The sequence below is a fragment of the Clinocottus analis genome, unplaced genomic scaffold (genome assembly GCF_023055335.1).
Source record: "Clinocottus analis isolate CAN_PGR_092001 unplaced genomic scaffold, fCliAna1.0.p SCAF_15, whole genome shotgun sequence".
Taxonomy (NCBI): Eukaryota; Metazoa; Chordata; class Actinopteri; order Perciformes; family Cottidae; genus Clinocottus; species Clinocottus analis.
In genome coordinates, this window is record NW_027175876.1 from 4,669,471 (window position 1) to 4,687,774 (window position 18,304).

An 18,304-nucleotide genomic window follows, 5' to 3' on the forward strand; every position below is an offset into this window, starting at 1 on the left:
CACAAATGCATTGAAGATTTAACATGAAGAATCCATTAATTGCATTAAAACGTTAAAATAAGGGTTTTTCATTCTGCTGCTAAATCAGTTATTTATTATTTTTGTATGCAGAAATAGACAAGCCAGATGCTTAGTCTGTGTGTTCACGCTAATTATTTACTGCATAATCAGATACCATAAATGCTTTAAATTGATTGCATGCGTAATAGCAGCGCAGCATTTTGTTAGACTTGTAGTGTTGGACCAGCTTCCTGTCACGTGTCCGCTACAGCGGAGTCATATGACTTCAGTCGACGAAAATGAAAGCTGGGTGCACCCAGCTCAAACCTATAGTGCTTGTTTTTATCTTGAATTCATGTTTTTACGCAAGTTACCAACTAAAACAACTGCAGGTAAGACTTGTATTTGGCAATATATAAGCTGTGGTCTTTACGACAAATAAGTGCATGACACAAACAACGAGTTTTGGTGGATCTTCTGCGAGTTAGCTTCAGGTGCCAGCGAGGGGATGACTCCATATATTGTTGTTTACAACCTTTTCCCCACTTCGTAATGCTTTGTTATCGCAGGTATGTGAGCTCTGCAGCGGTGTAGTCCTAAATGGCACCACAGTGGGCCAGTTTTGCTTCTCGTCCGCTGGTCGGATAGACGGACGCTGCTGCTTGAAGCATAACAACATAGGCGACACTGAACACATCATTGGGTAGGACTTCAACGTTGCCTTCATTGTCTATCGAAAAACGAGAACATGTTTAAGTACACCTTGATAAATCGCTTGTGGATAACAAGATGGGGTAAAAGTAAAACACATAGTAACTATTTAACATTACAGAACACTAGTATGAATGAATATGTAAAAAAGTTACGAGGCAAAAAACTCGAAGTAAATTTCTCCTCGATTTATATTTAGTTATTGTATCTTTATATATTCCTAGCTGTACTTGTTTGTATACCAATTTGTTTTGCAACAACAATGTGTGCCGCCATAACGTTTTTTCAATTAAAATTATGATCATTTACAAGTTTTATGTTTTTTTTTGTATCAGGTTGGATCTGTCCAATTGTTCACTAACTCACGTGGACGTCCTTCATGGAGCATCAACAGCAATAATGATGTATGTACAGTTTCATGCATTTTTACATACCACTCATTATAGTGTACAAGCAAAATAAACGAAGACTGTGCCTTAGTGACTCTGAGGTTATTTTAAAGGCAAACATGAACATGTTGACTCCCCATTATAGATTGTTGGAAACTTTTGCACTGTTGCACTCAGGAGACGTACGTGGCATGTGTTTAGTGTTAAATTTCTCAGCTGTAGGAGTGAATAAAGTTTCTATTCCTAACAGCAAATACAAACATTACCTCCTACTTACAGGACCTAAACATTTCAACTACTCTGAGCTGAGAATTATTCTTAGAAGAGGAAAAAGAGGCAAATTTAGATGAAACTCACAGTACACAACATAAGAGCACTTCAGATATAAGGAATATTTAAACATGTCATATTTATTATTAGTATCCTTGAGGAAACATTAGTTGTTTTTAACTTTTTTAAACTTTTGTTTTTTAAGAGACCTCTCACTTAATCCCATTGTCAACGTCAGCGACACGGCATTTCAAGGATTTACCGAGTTAAATCGCATGTAAGTATTCTCTTGAAAAAACTGAACTTTAACAACTGCTTCTGTGTAAAAAGCATTTTTATTCATCGTTTTGTGTCTGTAGGTTTTTGCCACCAGACATAGATTGTCCAGGGGGCAACACTTCTTGGGAAAAAGTGGAGGTCAAAGAGGGAAATCGCATTTGTGAAGGCCAGAAAGATATGTGCAACCAGACTGGACAGCTGTGTAAGTTCCCATCTGAAACCCTTCCATTGTGACACAGGGGATCTGAAAGTGCAGTAGCCTTCTGCTCATACTTGACAACCGTTCGTCTCGTAATTATTAACAGCCATTTACTGCCCAGAGAACTCCCTCTGTGCCGCCTACGGCCCCAGCTTCTATGCGTGCAGCTGTGCGGACAACTTTCACGGATACAAGTGTCTTCGACAGGTTTGATTCAATCGGCCGTGTCACGCATTTCATTACTAAGTTTAAAGTTGGTGAATCTTTTCCTTATTTAAAGTTATGTCTTTACTTCCATTGTCAATAGGGGGATTTCCCTTTTCTCCTGGTGTTCGGGTCTCTTTGTGCGTTTACGGTTGGGATTTCCTCCCTACTGTGGCTCACGCAGAGACGCAAGGCCAAGTACCCGTGACGCTGAACGGCAATCGACTTCTTTACCTGCAATGATCTACTGAGCTGAGACTGAAAGGGAATATGCTGACACTCAGTCTGAGGTGACCTCAGGCTTCTTTTAAACATTGTTTTATTTTTACTATTTTATTGAGGTACATTTTAAAAACTGGCATTTTACTTTTTTTCTTCTTCTTTTATCTAATCAGTGCAATTTTAGAGCAATTATGCATTTAAACAGGTTTCTCTAAGTTTTAAAATATTTGGCAATAATACCACTGTTACCATTTTATTCTATTTTTTAAATGTAGTAAACTGACATAAGATATAAACACAGTGGTTGTGTGGCAGAAATTTCTGAGGATCTGGTTGCTGTTAATTGTGCCAAACATGCACTGAATGTGTGAGTCGAGGCAATTGAACTACGTGTCCTTCTGCACATTTGAGGACATCCGTAGAATTGTTTACTTCATGATGAATGTGTACTTTACTCAGAGTAAAAACTAAGTTGGATCCACTGGGTTAGGGTATCGACTAATCGTGATGTGAACCGTCGAAATAAAGATTTTCTGTATGAAGTTATATTCAAGAAAAGGGAAATTGAGTTCAACTAAAGGACTCAAGTATGTTTGCTGTCATGCTGTGGCCACATCTTGAGTGTTTGTACTCCAACGTGAAACAACTGAGTTCCCCTTTTTATTCAGGGTTCTAATAAAAGATTTAAAACAATAGAGTTGCTTTGCTTGAGTTACCACCATGACATCATGCACATACAAGTATTTGAACATCCTTTAAGGACTTGATTCTCCAATCATACCATGACTAGCAGTCCAGGTTTGTTCAATATATAAATAGACAAACAAAATATCAACTAGTGCACTAAATAATAAATGGCGACTGAAAATTAAACTTATTTTCTCTGTGTTTAAGACAATTTGGGTCAAAATGAGATTGGAAGCAGATGAGCACCATGTGTTGACTGTGGACAAATAATCTGACAGTCTTCGCTAAAAAAAAAAACTATCTGGTTTAGAACTTCATTGTTTTTAAATTGATCCGGTCTTTAAACTATTCAAGAATTTCATGGCTTGCATAAAATCTTCAGAGATAATGTACTGCAGCTCCGAGTGTAATTAGGAAGCCTTTTCTGGCTCGTTTAAAATGCAATGAGTGCGTGTTGTGAACCACAGTGGAATTGTTCTGCACTAAATACGGGCTATTAAATCTGCAGTTGTAAAGGAATAGTCACAACATGGATCTAATAAAACATCTTGCCTTTACCCAGTCTTAAAAGACAGAACTACCCTCCTCACCTCCAGGGAAACACATCTCTCTAATTATCCCATAAAAACACACATGGACTCTGTTTAAAAAAAAGCCTTTGCCATTTCAGATATATATTTATTGCATGCTTAAAGCATGATATTTTGTGTTGTGTGCAAGCAGTCAAACTCCCCCATCAAAAGAAACGCAGAGAAACAGACTCTGGACTCAGACTGATGAGAGCACGAGGTTGTTCACTGGTCCACATTTTTGACTCTAAGCACCACAGGCACCGAGGTGCACGGGATCATTCCCAGATCTGTGATGACTAAGTCCACGAAGTCAGGCGGCGTCACGTCGTACACCAGGTTGAGCAGGCCGAGTGAGGGCACTTCCTGCCAGTGCTCGAGCTGGGTCTTCCCTTTACGGGTCACAATGAGGTCATCCGGATCATCTGGAAAGCACAAGTGAAGATTCATTCGATAATGTTTGAAAGGAATTTAAAAATCGATACACAGGTCAAACTCGAGCAAAAAGCCGCACTTCAACAATATATATGGAACATTTCAACAATCCCAACAAGCCGGCTGATTATTTATTTTTTCCCCATACCTAGTTCATTGGACACGAAGGAATCCGTCTGCACCCTCTCACAGAACTTGTAGGTCTCACAACACACCAGCACAGGCACGTTAAAGGCTTTGGCCACCAGAGCTATCTGCGACGTCCCCACGCGAGACATGACGTAACCGTTGGCCAGCAGCGCGTGAGCACCGAGGAACACCTTGGATACCTATGGACATCCCAGATCGAGGCATTATTATGACAATCGCATGAAGAAAACGGGAATTATTTGTTTCGCTTTGGCTACTCTTTGTGTAAATATACCTCTGGAAGAATGTAGGAGACGGCAGAGATAAGGACGTAGGTGCAGCTGATGCCTCTCTGGACGAGGCGCCTCAGGGCCTCTCGGCCCTCCAGTCGGGGCCTGCTGTCCACCACGATCACGCGGAACTTCCTGTTCTTCTCAAAGGCCTTGCACAGGATGTGATTGACCAGCGACGAGCTGAGAAGAGATGGAAGTAGACATGGTGGTGCATGTGAGAGAATGTGGAAGGACGGTGGGAGTTTCATAGGAGAGACCAGAAAGGGGAAGAGTGTTACATGGTTGGAAAGTAGGTCTGGAGTGCATTTCTTGAACTGGGCAGGTTCTACAGGTGTAACTAAAAACACACCTTCATGACGTTTAAAAAAAAAGTTTTTCTTTGCATGTCAGCTTTAAGAGGCTTACCATCCATAAACTAGGATGACATCTCCATCACTGATCTTTTCTATGGAGTACTTGGCAATAGCTTTAGCAGCAAGGACGATCTTCTCATTAATGTAGCACTCGATACAGCTCAGCAGTTTGCTCTTGGCCTAAACAGAAAGAAAGAGAGAGTTCATGAATGGGGAAGAGATGGAAACTGTATATTACAGGTAATATTAAGTCTATTGTGTATATGAAATATACAGCACGTTATGTTTATGATCTCTGGTCAGAAAAAAAGTGTGACAATAACCTCTTCTTCTTTGCATTGACTAGGAATATTGGAGATCTCTTTCTTGATGTATTTGATTGCATTACCCATGCTGGCTGACAGAGGGCGACATTGATTCAAAAAACTGCAAGGAAAATGAGACAGAAGAGACAATGTTATGTGTTGAACAGTCAAATGTAATTTTCATAGAATGACACATTAGGAGAATTGTACAATTGAAACAATCCTTTGTACCTGATATAAGGTTTCAGCTTGTTGACCAAGTCTCTAGATAGCTCCTCATTTGGAGGCGTAGCATAGTCTCTTATTACCTGAACGGGAGAGGTAAAAAAACAAACATTGCTTTAGTTTGTTGACTTTAAATCTAGCCACAATTTTAAATAAGTGTTGTTAAGCTGCATTGCTGGATGGACCGCCAGGAGCTAAACTGCATCGCTTGAAAAGCTGCATACGGGACTGTATTGCTGGCTTGACCTAGCATGAAGGAGTATGAACTAGCAACAACAACATTGCAATAACATTTAAGTCTTTCAGGAGAGCCTACAGCTTGCATTTTCATTATACTTGATTACAAACAGAAACTCAACAAATGTGCTTTGTTGCAGTGTCGTCTAAAAGGACAATGGGCTGGTGGTGCAGTCAGACCAAAGAGGGCTTTGTACCTGTTTGAAGGCATGCAGCAGGGCGACAGAGCGAGCGTTGGATCCAGCCACAATGCCCTGTGAGTACTGGAGACCCAGGCGAACGATCGCAGGATGGATCACTGTGGAGGGAATGCTGCAAAAGACAAAAAATTTAAGATCTTAAGAAATTAGGACAAATTATTGGCACTACATGAATAACCTCCTGTACTATATGATACACTATCATTTTACCCTAGTTGCTGTGTTAGAGGGGCTTTGCGACTGTACTGGTGGAGATGAGAAAAAAGGCTGACTTTGTAGCCGTAGTCCAACCGGAGTGGGATCTGAAATGAAGCAGATTAGAGCCCACTGCCATCAATCCCAGTGATTCAGTGGTTAAAACTAACATCATAACGTTAACACAGTCACACCACAGCATAGACGTAAATAACCAGTGAGATTCAATGGACCACAAGCAGAAACAAACGTTCCAATAGAAGTGTCTTGTATTACGAATCAAAGGCTACTCTCACAGTCAATTTAGTGAGACTTGTTGTACAGGAAACCCACTTTTTATTAAGAAAGATTTTGTTGTAAATACTCTCCAAATACAAACAGAGCAGTATGGATTGCAACCACAGAGCTGCGCACCTCAGTGTCGTCGGTAATCACACAAAGAAGAGAACTATACATTGAATACTGCTCAAAACGAAGACATGCAACCGACACACCACCTCTGTCTCAAAGGACCAAACAAGGAAGTGGCATCCTCAACTTTTCCAATTACAGAGTGGTGCCGGAGTACGATAACAATTACAGGTTAGCAAACAAAACTAGACGAATGTCAATGCCACACATTTATATTTGAGAAAGTCAGACCTTGACATTTGTAGCTGCATTGCACCCTGGTGTCTGAAAGAAATGTTAGGTATGATCACATGCAGTTATAAGTCGCGGTTATGTGAGGCTGCAGCGATCGACAAAACACGATTAACACAAACTGCGATTTAACACATTTTAGGATTGTTGGTGACGTATCGTGAACTGTCCTTGATGAAAATACACTAAGATTAGAAAATCTGTAACAAAAATCTTTAATGGGAGCTTAATCACTCTGCCATAGATGCATGGCCAGGGAAATTGTATGTCATTTTGAAATCAATTATGTTTTATAATAATAATGTATTTATAGTGAAAACTTAAATGGAATATTCACCTCTATCTATATTCATAAGAATGTCGTTACTTTAAGCAGTGAGATTTTAGTGCTATGTTTTCAAACGGCATATGAGAAACTATGTCCAAGAAAGTCTGCATGGAAATAGGGTTCAACTCTGCAGAACAGGGCAGGTAACCTGATCAGGGATGAACTTTCAAATTTGATCTGAGACCATTCATATGGTCAACTGTGAAATATAGTCATCAGAGGAGCAGGATTCAAAAGTTAGTACTTAAAAAAAAAAAACGCATGCTCATGCTTGTAAGTGTCAGAGAAATGTGCAGCGCTGGTACATTATATAGTATGTTATTTGCAACAGGTATCTGATTAAAACAACCAAGATTCATGCAATTTCTAATTAATGTTGGTTCTTTTCAATGAGATTGGCACGTGATAAACAATTCAATTAACTAATTCAGTCTCTTTTTCCCTATTTTACATATTTACAATGAATGTATAAAGTAAGTTTAGTGCTTAAGATTCAACAGGAAAAAAATGCATCTACAAAAGGGTGCTCCTAATTTGTGCGGCTCATTATGTCAAGGCACGCTGTGCTGAATCAGACCAAGCATGATTTCAAGATTCAACATTTTTAAAAGGTCACACATAAAGCAGCTAACCTGTTGTCGTTCCAATTTCTTTGCCAGTTTCTTTAAAACGTCCGGGTTGTCCACTTGGACGTGTTCTGGGAGCCTCTTCACCACTGAAAACACATAGAAAGTGTGACTACCTCCACAGTGCATGATGTATAATTTGAGATGGCCACCGCTTCTGCTGGCCTACTGGCTACTACAGTACCTGGCTGCAGCTCACTGGGCGCTGCTTTGGGTTTGCCCGTGGGGGCCGGCTGCCCCACGTCCCCCTTCTTGCCCTGTTTTGAGGCCCTCTCAGACTCTTGCCGAGCTCTCCTCTCTGCTTTCAGGTCCGCTTTACTCTTAGCTGGCTTATCTGCAGGGGCAGGAGTTTCAGAGGCAGGCACAAGGACCGGTGCAGGAGTGGGCGCTACTGAAGGAGTTTGAGTGAGACACAGCGAGGGGTAAAGATTAATTACAGTAATGAATCACAGTTAGAGAGAACTTTTCATTGACAAATATCACAGACTCAACCCACTCTCATCCTGCTAGAAATTGATGCTCACTGCATTGCAATTTGCCAAATTAATACAAATGTGCTTCATGTGACACGTGTCCATGCATTCAACCACAGCACCCATCGGTGCAGTGCGCACCTTTCTGTGAAGGCTGTGTTGGAGGCTGGGAAGCAGGACCGACAGGCTTCTCTTCTTTCTTTTTCTTCTTCTTTTTTTCATCTTCATGTGAAGCAGAGTCATCTTTTTTCTCTTTGCTTTTCTTCTGATGTTTCTTCTCTTTCCTCAGCCGCTGCTTCTCCTCTTTGGTCAGCTCTTTGCCTTCGGTCTGTTGAGCAAACATGTTCAACAAAGACATTACAGTCAAGCCCAATAGGCAGCCTGATGCCAGAGACTGTGGCACAATCCAAGAGCACACCAACCTTTGCTCGTTCGATGTCCCCTGGATCGCAAAGCCCATCTGTAAAACAACCAACGGCTGGTTACATTATTATTACATTCAGGTCTGTACGGACAGGAGCAGCCTTCAGTTAACTAGCTTCCAGTCCTTCAGTTCTGGAAGATGCTGGTAGGTCTCTACAGTAAGCCATTTAACCTGCTAGGTTGGCGTCACGCTGACAAAAAAACAGTCACAGGACTGGTCGGCTTCCGTCATCCGCACAGAACGGCGACGACTTGAAACAGACAGATTTTAGTCATTCAAATTGGTTTAAAATCCACAACATGGAGAAAGAAAAATGATGCAATAACGCGACTGCCTCCTGGTAGCGCAACGGCACCGCTTGCAAAGCTAAAGTTAGCAGCACGAGCGCAGGGGGAGTTAACTTTGCTCCGAGCCGAACACGAAGACCACAAAACACGGACGACACGCGCGAGACATTTCGTCGCACCGTTAAGTTATCAAAATACCTGTGAACCGTTATAAAGTCCGGCTGTTACACACTCCCGAACTCACCTGTCACTCCACTGTCAGCCATGTTTACGATGCTGCTTAACTTCCTCTGCTGCTGCAGAAACTACCGCCTCGGGAAACCTATATTGCCCCCTAGTGGCCAAACGTAACGCTGCTCTCACTTGTATTATGAGAGGCGTTTTTCTGTAAAATAATTTAATTAAATGTATTGTAAATGTTTCAAGTTCACTTGTATATTACAGCTCAGGCGGCAGCATCCATATATATATACGTCATATATATATATATATATATATATATATATATATATATATATATATATATATATATATATATATATATATATATATATATATATATATAGATGGATGATTTATGCTATTTTTACACATCATCATACATAGTTGATTGAAACTGTCTACGCAACTCATACTCTTTTATCTCGATAATATATTTTATAAAATCAACTACAGCATAGCCTACGAATCATCATGATTTTTTTTTTATTTCTTTGAAAAAATGCAAGCATGGGGTACCTTTAGACATGATGTAATACCTAACATGAAAATGTAGTTTCAATTCAGTTGGTACATTTTTATGATCTTGCTCCTTTAAAAAGATACCTACTTTGTTGTTGGCTTGCACAATTCCTGTACTATTATCACCAAAAACACAAAACCTCACTTAACATGATTCATATCATAGTGGGGATCATGGAGGCATTCAATGTCATCTGTTATAAACTCACAGTGCATTGTCAGTCTCTGAAGTGAGGCTTAATTTGACATGAGTTAAAAATAAGTAAATAAATAAATAGAATCACACATGAATAAAAAAAAAATGAACGTTTGGGGATTCAAGACAGATAATTACATTTTGTAGTGTATGGATTTGTTGTCTAACTCCCTACATCACCTTTATGTAATGAGTTTATCTGAAAAAGGCTTTATGCTGCAATAGCTATAGCCAGCATTTATTAGACAAGTGATTATTCAATGTTTTGTTTGTTTACTTGTTTGTGAAGCAAATTATCTTTTACAAATTGGGCACTTTCATTTAGAGCACTTTCAAATTCATTTTGTTCTTTTACCTTTTTTATATACTGAAGGAAAATCTAATCATCTCACAAAATAATCCCATGAACGGAAAAGAAGGTGGACAAAAGTCATCATAACATTATTATTATTATTATTATTATTATTATTATTATTATTATTATTATTATTATTATTATTATTATTATTATTATTACTATTAAACAGGTAAAGTTTGACTTTTGGTGGAGGTGTTTTTTGCTGAATAATGTATTGCTCATTCTGTATAATTCACCTATTGTGCATTTGGTTGTGCAATAAAAACATGTTTTTATCAGACTTTAACTGTACATAGTTTTACACATTACACATGTTATACCACTGTCAAAAACAATCAAAAAAGAGAAAGAAAAAAACTCTGCACACATACAGTTTACAAAGGCATGGAGAAAAACTGATGAATCTGTATGAAATGTTTTTGAAACTTTAGACACTGAGAAGAAGTTTAATTCACCACAGTATGTTGTCATCAATCTTTTATTTGCTTTTTCTAACATCCATTGCCACACAGGAAACAAACAACACCAAATGACTAAAGAAAATGATCTATCATTGTCAGTAGACTACCACCTAAAGTATGCAGCACACACCACAACGCCACTGTGTCTTTGATTCCACGCTGACTGAATTCACGACGCAGTAGCTGGTTGAAGGGGACCAAACCTCACAGAAACACCTGACTTGGTTCCGTTTGACCAGCCACAGCAAGGCGTGTTGCTTCAGCTGCGAGAGGCAGAGCGAGCGAGGGCGGGACGGGGCATGCGGTGAGGAGGGAGGAGAGGGAAGGTTACCGGAGTAGAGGACATAGAAAAAGAAGGAAACGAGGGAGGAGAAAAAGAGGAAATAACAAGGTGGACGTCATCTGCGAGCGGTCAGGCGGTCACGTCCTCTTCGGCCTTACCTGATGAAACACAGAGAGAGGAAAATAATGTCATCACTGAGTCTGTACTGACACATATCTACAACACAGAAACACGTGTCACCATGGAATCAAGCACATCGTTCCTATTTAGGGGTTTGAGAACCCTGACAGCCGGTGACATCGGCCTAGTTCCTTCCAAATCCAGCCGGCAGGAGCAAACCTTCAATCTCAGTGTCAGCGCCACTTCTCTGCCCTCCCTCCCCTCTTCTTTTTTTGAGAGTCCTGCGGTTGCTATAATAGGTGACAGCTGTGGTCTGTCAATCCTCCCTGTCAGCCGTTGGGGAAGGGCAGGAATTTTTCAAGAAGTCCCTGAGACCCGATCACTGAGGGTAATACTAACTGTGCATGTGCCTGTGCTAAAGGAGAAGGGAAAAGACCTTTCACCTGTTGTCCTGCCACACATGCTTATGAACTCAGACGCCCCTCCTCCCACCTCATAAAACAGACAAAGGCGCACTCAGACAATCATGCTGAACGAAGCTGCGTCTTTTATAACCGTCGTTCAATTCAAAAAATAGGCAAGAAATTGAACCGGTGTGTCTCTTCTTCCCAGTGTGGTTGGTGCGCAAGACCCCTTGAAACCACACACTTCCTTACATTCCATAAGTGGTGAATAAATATGGGTATATAAGGAAGCATGTCCTCGCAAGGGGCAACAACTGGATCCACCGCTCCTCGGACACAAAGCACCCTTTCATAGTCACAGTGGCAGCGTAGCTGGAACAACCGGCTTAAGAACGGTTAACTGTGACAGAGCGAGCAGGAAGGATGGGGCGAAAGAGACACGAGCATCTGCGCCACAGAAATTCAAAGTTTAGTTTGACAGAAGGGGAAATTTGCTGTTGAAGGTGATTCATTTCCCTACTGGTATTGTCTAATACAAGCAAAAAGTAGAACCTTCTGATAATAAAAGAAATAAATAAAGAACTACATGGTTTGTCCCTGACTATACGTACTAATATGGCTAAATACCAGCTAAAGCAGCTCTTTGATGGGTCATGCCAATGCAATGATGCTTAAATCCCTTGAGATAAATAACTCTGGAGGGCGAGGCAAATTCTGACTTCCAGCACACCAAGGTCACCAATTTGTCCTCTTTCCTAAACATTGTGCCATGCCAAGTCATGTTGATCTCAACAACTGTGCGATAAAGTCCCTTTAAGTCAAAACGTCAAAAGGAATCCTATTTGACATCCATTGAAAATGTGTTTTACTCACCTTCACTGAGTCTCCTCTTGTGGTTTTCTGTGCTGAGCAGCTTGATGCCACATTGGGTTCAATAAGCTTCTCCTACACTTGTCTTGTGGCGACTTTCTTGATAAACTAACCGCTGCTGTGTCAACCAGCTCCAAACCAAATGGCCATTGGAAAGCCCTTCTTCTATGTGATGAGAATGTCCTGGTCCTTTCCTGTATTACACCTCAGCTTCCTCTCACCTGGCAGAGGTGTCAGGCTCTGTGTTGCATCTGTCGTAAAACTTACAGAAAACATCTGACAACTGGTTTGATGCCTGTAAAGCCAAGAAACTATGAGACAAAAAAAAAGTCTGCAGTGTCTGAATCTGGAAGACTTATGTGTGACCAAAAGAACATCACTGTATTGCTCATTTGTTAACGTCAAATATGAACCTTTTTACGTTTTAAGACAAGGTACCTACAACACGTTGTTGGTCAAAAAGCGGCGATTAAAAAAGGAACACTGTGACCAAAAACACACTACCAACCTCTAAAACCAACCTTATTCTGCCGCCCATTACACCCTTCAAAGCCCCAAACTCATCTCAGACTACCCTCCTGCTTTCCCCACTTCATCCTGCCCTCCTCCTCACTTCGCCTCAGCTATCCTGCGATCAGCCGTCCTCCTCCATATCTGACCCGGTGGATTGTGCCCTCAACAGGCCTTGCAGATCGGCCTTTTCTATCCCGCGCAGGAGCGCCCCCCTCCAAAGCGGCCTCCCACCTGTTGGTGTCCTTTAGAAGCCCGGGCCTCTCCTGCGCCTCCTGTCCGGCCCAATCAGGGCCCTGACAGGGGGGAGCCAGCCTGTGAAATCACACCTCTCAGCTGTTCGCGCTGGGCTCGAGACACCCTACACCCCTGCCGTTCCTCTGTTCAGCCCCCCCTCCCGAGGCCCCCCCACCCCACCACAGCCTCTATTTTACACCCAATGTCAATGGCTCCTTTTTGGAGAAAAAAACCCGCAGAGAAACAAGGAAGCAACTGTACAATGGGCGTGTTTTATTGGGTTTGGGGGTACAGTCAGAACAGCGGTTACAGCAGGCCACAAGTCACAGCTGAAGCCAAGGTTGAGTTTCATGGTTTCCTTGCTTCTCCCTCGTTTCATTGTCTCGTTCGGAGCGTCGGGGAAAAAAGCGACTGTCGTCAAAGTATTTAGAAAACCCTCTCACGATTTTTATTTGATGACACGCCGTCTTGAGATGGTGACCTTTGTGACACATCGGCCGGCCTCACGGTCAACCAAATGTGGTGAATCCTTTGATACGCTGTAACCTAAGCCTCCGTTAATGAAGCACAGCCAATGACATGTGAGGAGTGCGACTCGGTTATATGGGTGCTCTTGTGGCTCCATAAAAACAAGCAATAAATTCTCCGGTGGCCACAAGGTGACCATCCTGCCGCCATGACACTCACAAAACAACACTGAATGTAATATAAGCAGGAAGGGGGAAAATCGAAAAAAATTGTTAAAAAAACCCAACATTTCGTCAAGCATTATGAACCTTTCAGCTGTACAGGTATCAGATTTTCTTCTCAGTGATCATGTAGAGCCCGTACATCCTTATAAGACTGTTTCGAAGCATCTGTGTGACCCTACAGCGATTATACCATTACTGCAGAGGCAAACAGGCCGAGCTCAGGGGTTCATTTTCCTCTACTGCAAGCACAAGCCGCTCCACTAAGGTCAACACCTGTGTTCTAAAATCAGCGCTGGGGTTGGGTGTGATAGGACTCCGCGCCTCATTCACAGAAAGCTCCAGCTAAGAGAGGGGGGCTTACATTGAAACTTAAAACTCTCGCTATTTTCGAGACACTCGCCGTCCACAAATAGCAACTCCGTCGCATCTTTGTAGCTCCCGTTTTTTTTTTTTCTCGGCCACAGGACGTTGTCTAAATTCGACAGTTGTTCAATATTTCCCATGGCCCAAAGCCAGGGTGTATCACAAATGCAACATTTCCACTAATGTCCGCTATGCACCAAGGCCTTGCCAGATATATATTTGGTCGCTAGGAATATCCGATGACCTCTGTTGTTGAGTGGATTCTTGATCGCTCGCACCGGACACAATGGTTAAGACACAAATCATAATCCTGCTGTTCCTCTTCACAGAACAGCTGATCACTGTCAAGTACAAGCTGGCTCATAAGCCGACAAACAGTTCATCTCATCGACATCATCTGCTTCTCTTTCATCATGCGTCATGCATCATGAATACAGGATCTCATTTTACTCTGTGATTCTTTTTTCTTCTTCTTCTGTCAACCCCTCTTCCGATTCATTTATTTGCGTTCCGATCATCCGTCTGGTGACCATTTATAGATCTTATGAGTCCCATGAAAACTCTCACAAAACATGCTCACGTAAAGCTCAAATGAGATTCAACGTTGAGATTTCACGACTTTAAAAGTTCGTAGTTCCTTTTTTAAGAACAATCAAGTCAGACTGGGAAGAAGACAGCACAGGGGTTCAGCGGTTGTGCTGCATGTTATCTTCAAATTGGGTCAGGGAGGTTATTTTTAACCCGTGTTCACATAGCGGGGCCCCCGTTTGCTAATCACTTTGTTCCCCTCTGTCATACCCATCTACCCCGTTGCCAATGTCCCACTGCTTCTGGGGAGGTCACAACACACTTTTCTTGGCAGGAGGAAATAATTTCCCTCGGGACAGCAAATAGGAGTTAGACTGACTAACCCCAGAGCAGTTTCCTCAACATTTCTATTGGTATAAATAAACTGGCAGCTGACACCAGATCAGGTCCTGCATGTGCACAAGAAGGGACAACCTGGCAGATTACCCCTGTTCTTTGGAGGAAACTCCCTGTGGGAGGTGAACAGTTTGACAATTTGACTGAATTCACCTATTACACAACAGCTCCTGTCTGACTCAATGTTTGTTTTTTGATGTCTCGATTGTATGGTGAAGGTCTGGATCATATGTTTTGAGATTGTTAGAGAGTGGGCTTGAGCTCACAAATAATGTCTTCATTTGTAAAGTGGGTGCTACAATGAATACAAACTAAAATTGTGTGAGAGGTAACTCGAGCAAAGACCAAAAATATGCTGCATGTAACGCATAAGGGAGAAGAAACTTCCACTGTATGATGAAGTAAAACCTCACATTTAAAAGTGGTAAAGGATAACAACGCTTCAATGAGAAACCAACATGTTAAAGTGAACTGCTTGGTTTCATGACGTAGTCTGACATTATTGCCACTCTCTGTCCTTCCCTGGGCACAACAGTTGCCGGGGCTGAGGTTGACACAGCTGTTGCAGGGAGCCTGGTCCCGAGTGGTAAAGCAATGGAGCGGAAAGGTCAAAGGTCACCGGCATTTAGGCTAGAAGAAAGAACAGGTGATGGAGAGGTGAAGGCAACTCATTCCCCATATTTAATATTGAGACAGATGCTATGAGTTCATTCGATTTTAGAATGGGGGACTGCAAAAGCAACTTATTCTATCTTTGAGATTCAAGCTGTTTGGTTACAACCTAAAACACATCTCCACATTGGCCGTGCAGTTGAACAAAAATCGGTATCCCTTGATTACATTTAGGTTTTTTTTTTCATATAGATTTCTTGAGCTATGGCGCCCTAATTAGGCTCTGATCTGTTACTGAAGCCCCCAAAGATGTTCTGACAGGAAACACATCCCTGACCTTTCTCACCAGCCAAACAATTAGGACATGAAAGGAGTGCGGGTGTCACACTGGAGCCCGTGTCCCCCTTCAAGAGGCCCTGTCGTAATGGTAAGGCAGCCTCTGAGTGACCGGGCGACAGGTGAGCTGCATTGTGGTTGATCAGTGTACACCAGGGTACACATGTGGTATTTTCTCACAGATAAGGTAAACTTATTTTTAAGAGAGAAGAGAGAGAGAGAGAGAGAGAGAGAGAGAGAGAGAGAGAGAGAGAGAGAGAGAGAGAGAGAGAGAGAGAGAGAGAGATACTGTAATGTATTTAAAATACTGGGAATTTCTTTATAAATGTCTTAGTGGAAACTGAACTCTCGTCAATAATAATATATACAAAGAAGTTTGACGTTAACATTACTTATTAACAAGACATAATAAAGGTTTAAGTGCAAACAGAGGCAGAATAGTGGCATGTTTCATGATATGGATACATTCATATACATATGCATGCAAGCAGTAAAAAGCATGTGTGGCAAACTGAATATCTTCATGATCACAGATACGAATAGACGATAAAAAGGATTGCCTCATCATTTCTTAGCATGGAAGAGTAAAGGAATATTCCGTGTAGTTGTGTTAGATGCAGTGACTTTATGAGATGTTGTGGATTTATGACTTTTGGTGATGAAGGCCAAACATACACATCATGTTCCAATGACCTCCCTATAACTTTGTTATGTCTAGTTTTAGGAAAGTATGAGAGCAGTAAAAGTAAGCGTTACCTAATACGGATGTATTCAGTAATGGGCCTGTCAGTGCTGTTTCAAGATCAACTTTAAAACAGTTTGAAACTTTGAAACTATTATTACTTCCACTCTTTTACATTATCAACATATACACACACATATACATCATGGAACTCCAACTTTTCTACAAGTTATCCCTTGTACTACATGGAACATATTGTACACATGATCCTTTAGGGACTCCTGCTGAATGAATGAATGTGGAGCAGCCTGTAGACACTAAGTGCCGATGGGGGTCGTCAGTCAGCTGCCCGTCTCCCACCAAAAGGAAACGACAACTGCAGGAGAGGCAGCAGCAGTAGAAGCAGCAGCAGCAGCAGCAGCAGCAGCAGCAGCAGCGGTGACACAGACATAAAACAAGAGATGAGGTTTATGGTGGGCAGGGAGCAGGGGGGGATCAGCTGAATCAGCCACCCAGCTGAGGATGTTTGAAGCAAGTGTCAGCAGGGATCAACGGTGGTCTCTGTTCCATCCTCAAACCTGTTCGTCCTCTTTAAAAGAATGAACGGTTTTGTCTGCAGATACATTAACCCTTTAAACTCCTCACATTTTTATTTGAATAACTGTTCACAAAAGTTACCCAAAAACTTAAGATTCGAGAGAAGTCCAAAACATGAAAAACTCTTTTTTCTGCTTCGATTATTAATCACTTCACAACCTCTAAGATTCATCTTGTGACCCCTGGAGGGGCCTGACCCCTGGATTGGTAAACAATGTAACCGCAAAGTCATGAAAACTAGCCCTCGACCAGCTAAAATTAAGTAATATTTTACCTTTAATAAAGGTAAAATAAAATACTACTTACACACGCATGCATCAGTATATGGAATTTATTATGAAACAATAATCACAATAACCTATTGTCTACCAAGCCAGTATTTTTCCTTTTCATATTTTTACGAACATGTAACGTAAGTAGAATTTTGACAGCAGGACTTTTACTTTTGACATTTTCACAATGTGGTATTGATACTTTCACTCAAAGACTGGAGTACCTCCACCAGTGATACTCATTGGACAATGAATGTATACACATAACATATAATAACGCAGTGTAAAGTTGTACAAAGTTTGTACGTAAGCGTATAGGTTTTCATGCTATATTCATTCAACTCCTCACCCACCCAACGCCTCCTCTCGTCTTCTCCGTGCCCCTCATGGGCGGTAACAGCTGTGGTGTCACCCTAAGTCACATGGCATGGGCAGGTGGGAGAAACCTATGTGGGACATCCATCCCCCTTTCTTCCCTCCTATTCTCTCTGAATGTCAAACGACCTCACATACACACTCCTTTTTTTCAAGGGTGTGGCCATTTTGCATTGCTGTAATGTGCTCCGTGTTTGTAACTCATACTGTATGTCTGATCTCCCACATTGATGACATTCCCTGCTCGTAGCTGTCATGTCCCTGTCTCTCCTCAGAGATCAGCTACTACATCAATGGTCCAACCATAGTCTACCCTGAAACTATAACACAAACAGTTCTATGTTGTAAACTGTGTCTTTGTTGTCAGAACGGTCTGATTGCGTTGTTCGGGTGCCACTTTGAAGCTCTGAGAGAATTTCACTTTAAAGTCCCAAATAAGATAATTTCAGGACATGCAATTCTGTAATTGTATTGTATTTTATATGAAAAGGAAAATTAGATGAATGTTTCCTTTTTTCAAAAGATTCAGAGTTCATCAAACTACTATACATACTACATACTATGTCCGAAAGACTGTGAGTTGGACCAA

The 18,304-nt window shown here is 41.5% G+C and overlaps 2 protein-coding genes and 1 long non-coding RNA gene across 4 annotated transcripts; 1 reads left to right on the top strand and 2 right to left on the bottom strand.

Moving 5' to 3' along the window:
• Positions 1–299: 299 nt before the first annotated feature.
• atraid (all-trans retinoic acid-induced differentiation factor) lies at positions 300–2,966 on the top strand. Its single transcript, XM_068577195.1, has 7 exons — positions 300–392; positions 570–703; positions 1,047–1,115; positions 1,576–1,647; positions 1,730–1,851; positions 1,955–2,055; positions 2,156–2,966. Exons 1-7 carry the CDS (start codon positions 300–302, stop codon positions 2,258–2,260), a joined length of 696 nt encoding a protein of 231 aa, XP_068433296.1. The 3' UTR covers positions 2,261–2,966.
• Positions 2,967–3,618: 652 nt separating this feature from the next.
• eif2b4 (eukaryotic translation initiation factor 2B, subunit 4 delta) lies at positions 3,619–8,996 on the bottom strand. Of its 2 annotated transcripts, none has more exons than XM_068577752.1 (13): positions 8,927–8,996; positions 8,394–8,431; positions 8,113–8,299; positions 7,683–7,886; positions 7,505–7,587; positions 5,918–6,009; positions 5,705–5,819; positions 5,277–5,353; positions 5,064–5,166; positions 4,793–4,920; positions 4,390–4,567; positions 4,114–4,294; positions 3,619–3,955 (listed from the first exon to the last, which is right to left on the bottom strand). In XM_068577752.1, exons 1-13 carry the CDS (start codon positions 8,946–8,948, stop codon positions 3,756–3,758), a joined length of 1,608 nt encoding a protein of 535 aa, XP_068433853.1. In that variant the 5' UTR covers positions 8,949–8,996; the 3' UTR covers positions 3,619–3,755. The 2 variants fall into 2 exon arrangements, with proteins under 2 accessions (XP_068433853.1, XP_068433852.1); XM_068577751.1 differs by having other exon boundaries at positions 7,683–7,889.
• A 1,443-nt stretch (positions 8,997–10,439) lies between these two features.
• LOC137786095 (uncharacterized) lies at positions 10,440–12,833 on the bottom strand. Its single transcript, XR_011077550.1, has 2 exons — positions 12,119–12,833; positions 10,440–10,879 (listed from the first exon to the last, which is right to left on the bottom strand). It is a non-coding gene; the product is annotated as an uncharacterized lncRNA (long non-coding RNA).
• Positions 12,834–18,304: the final 5,471 nt, after the last annotated feature.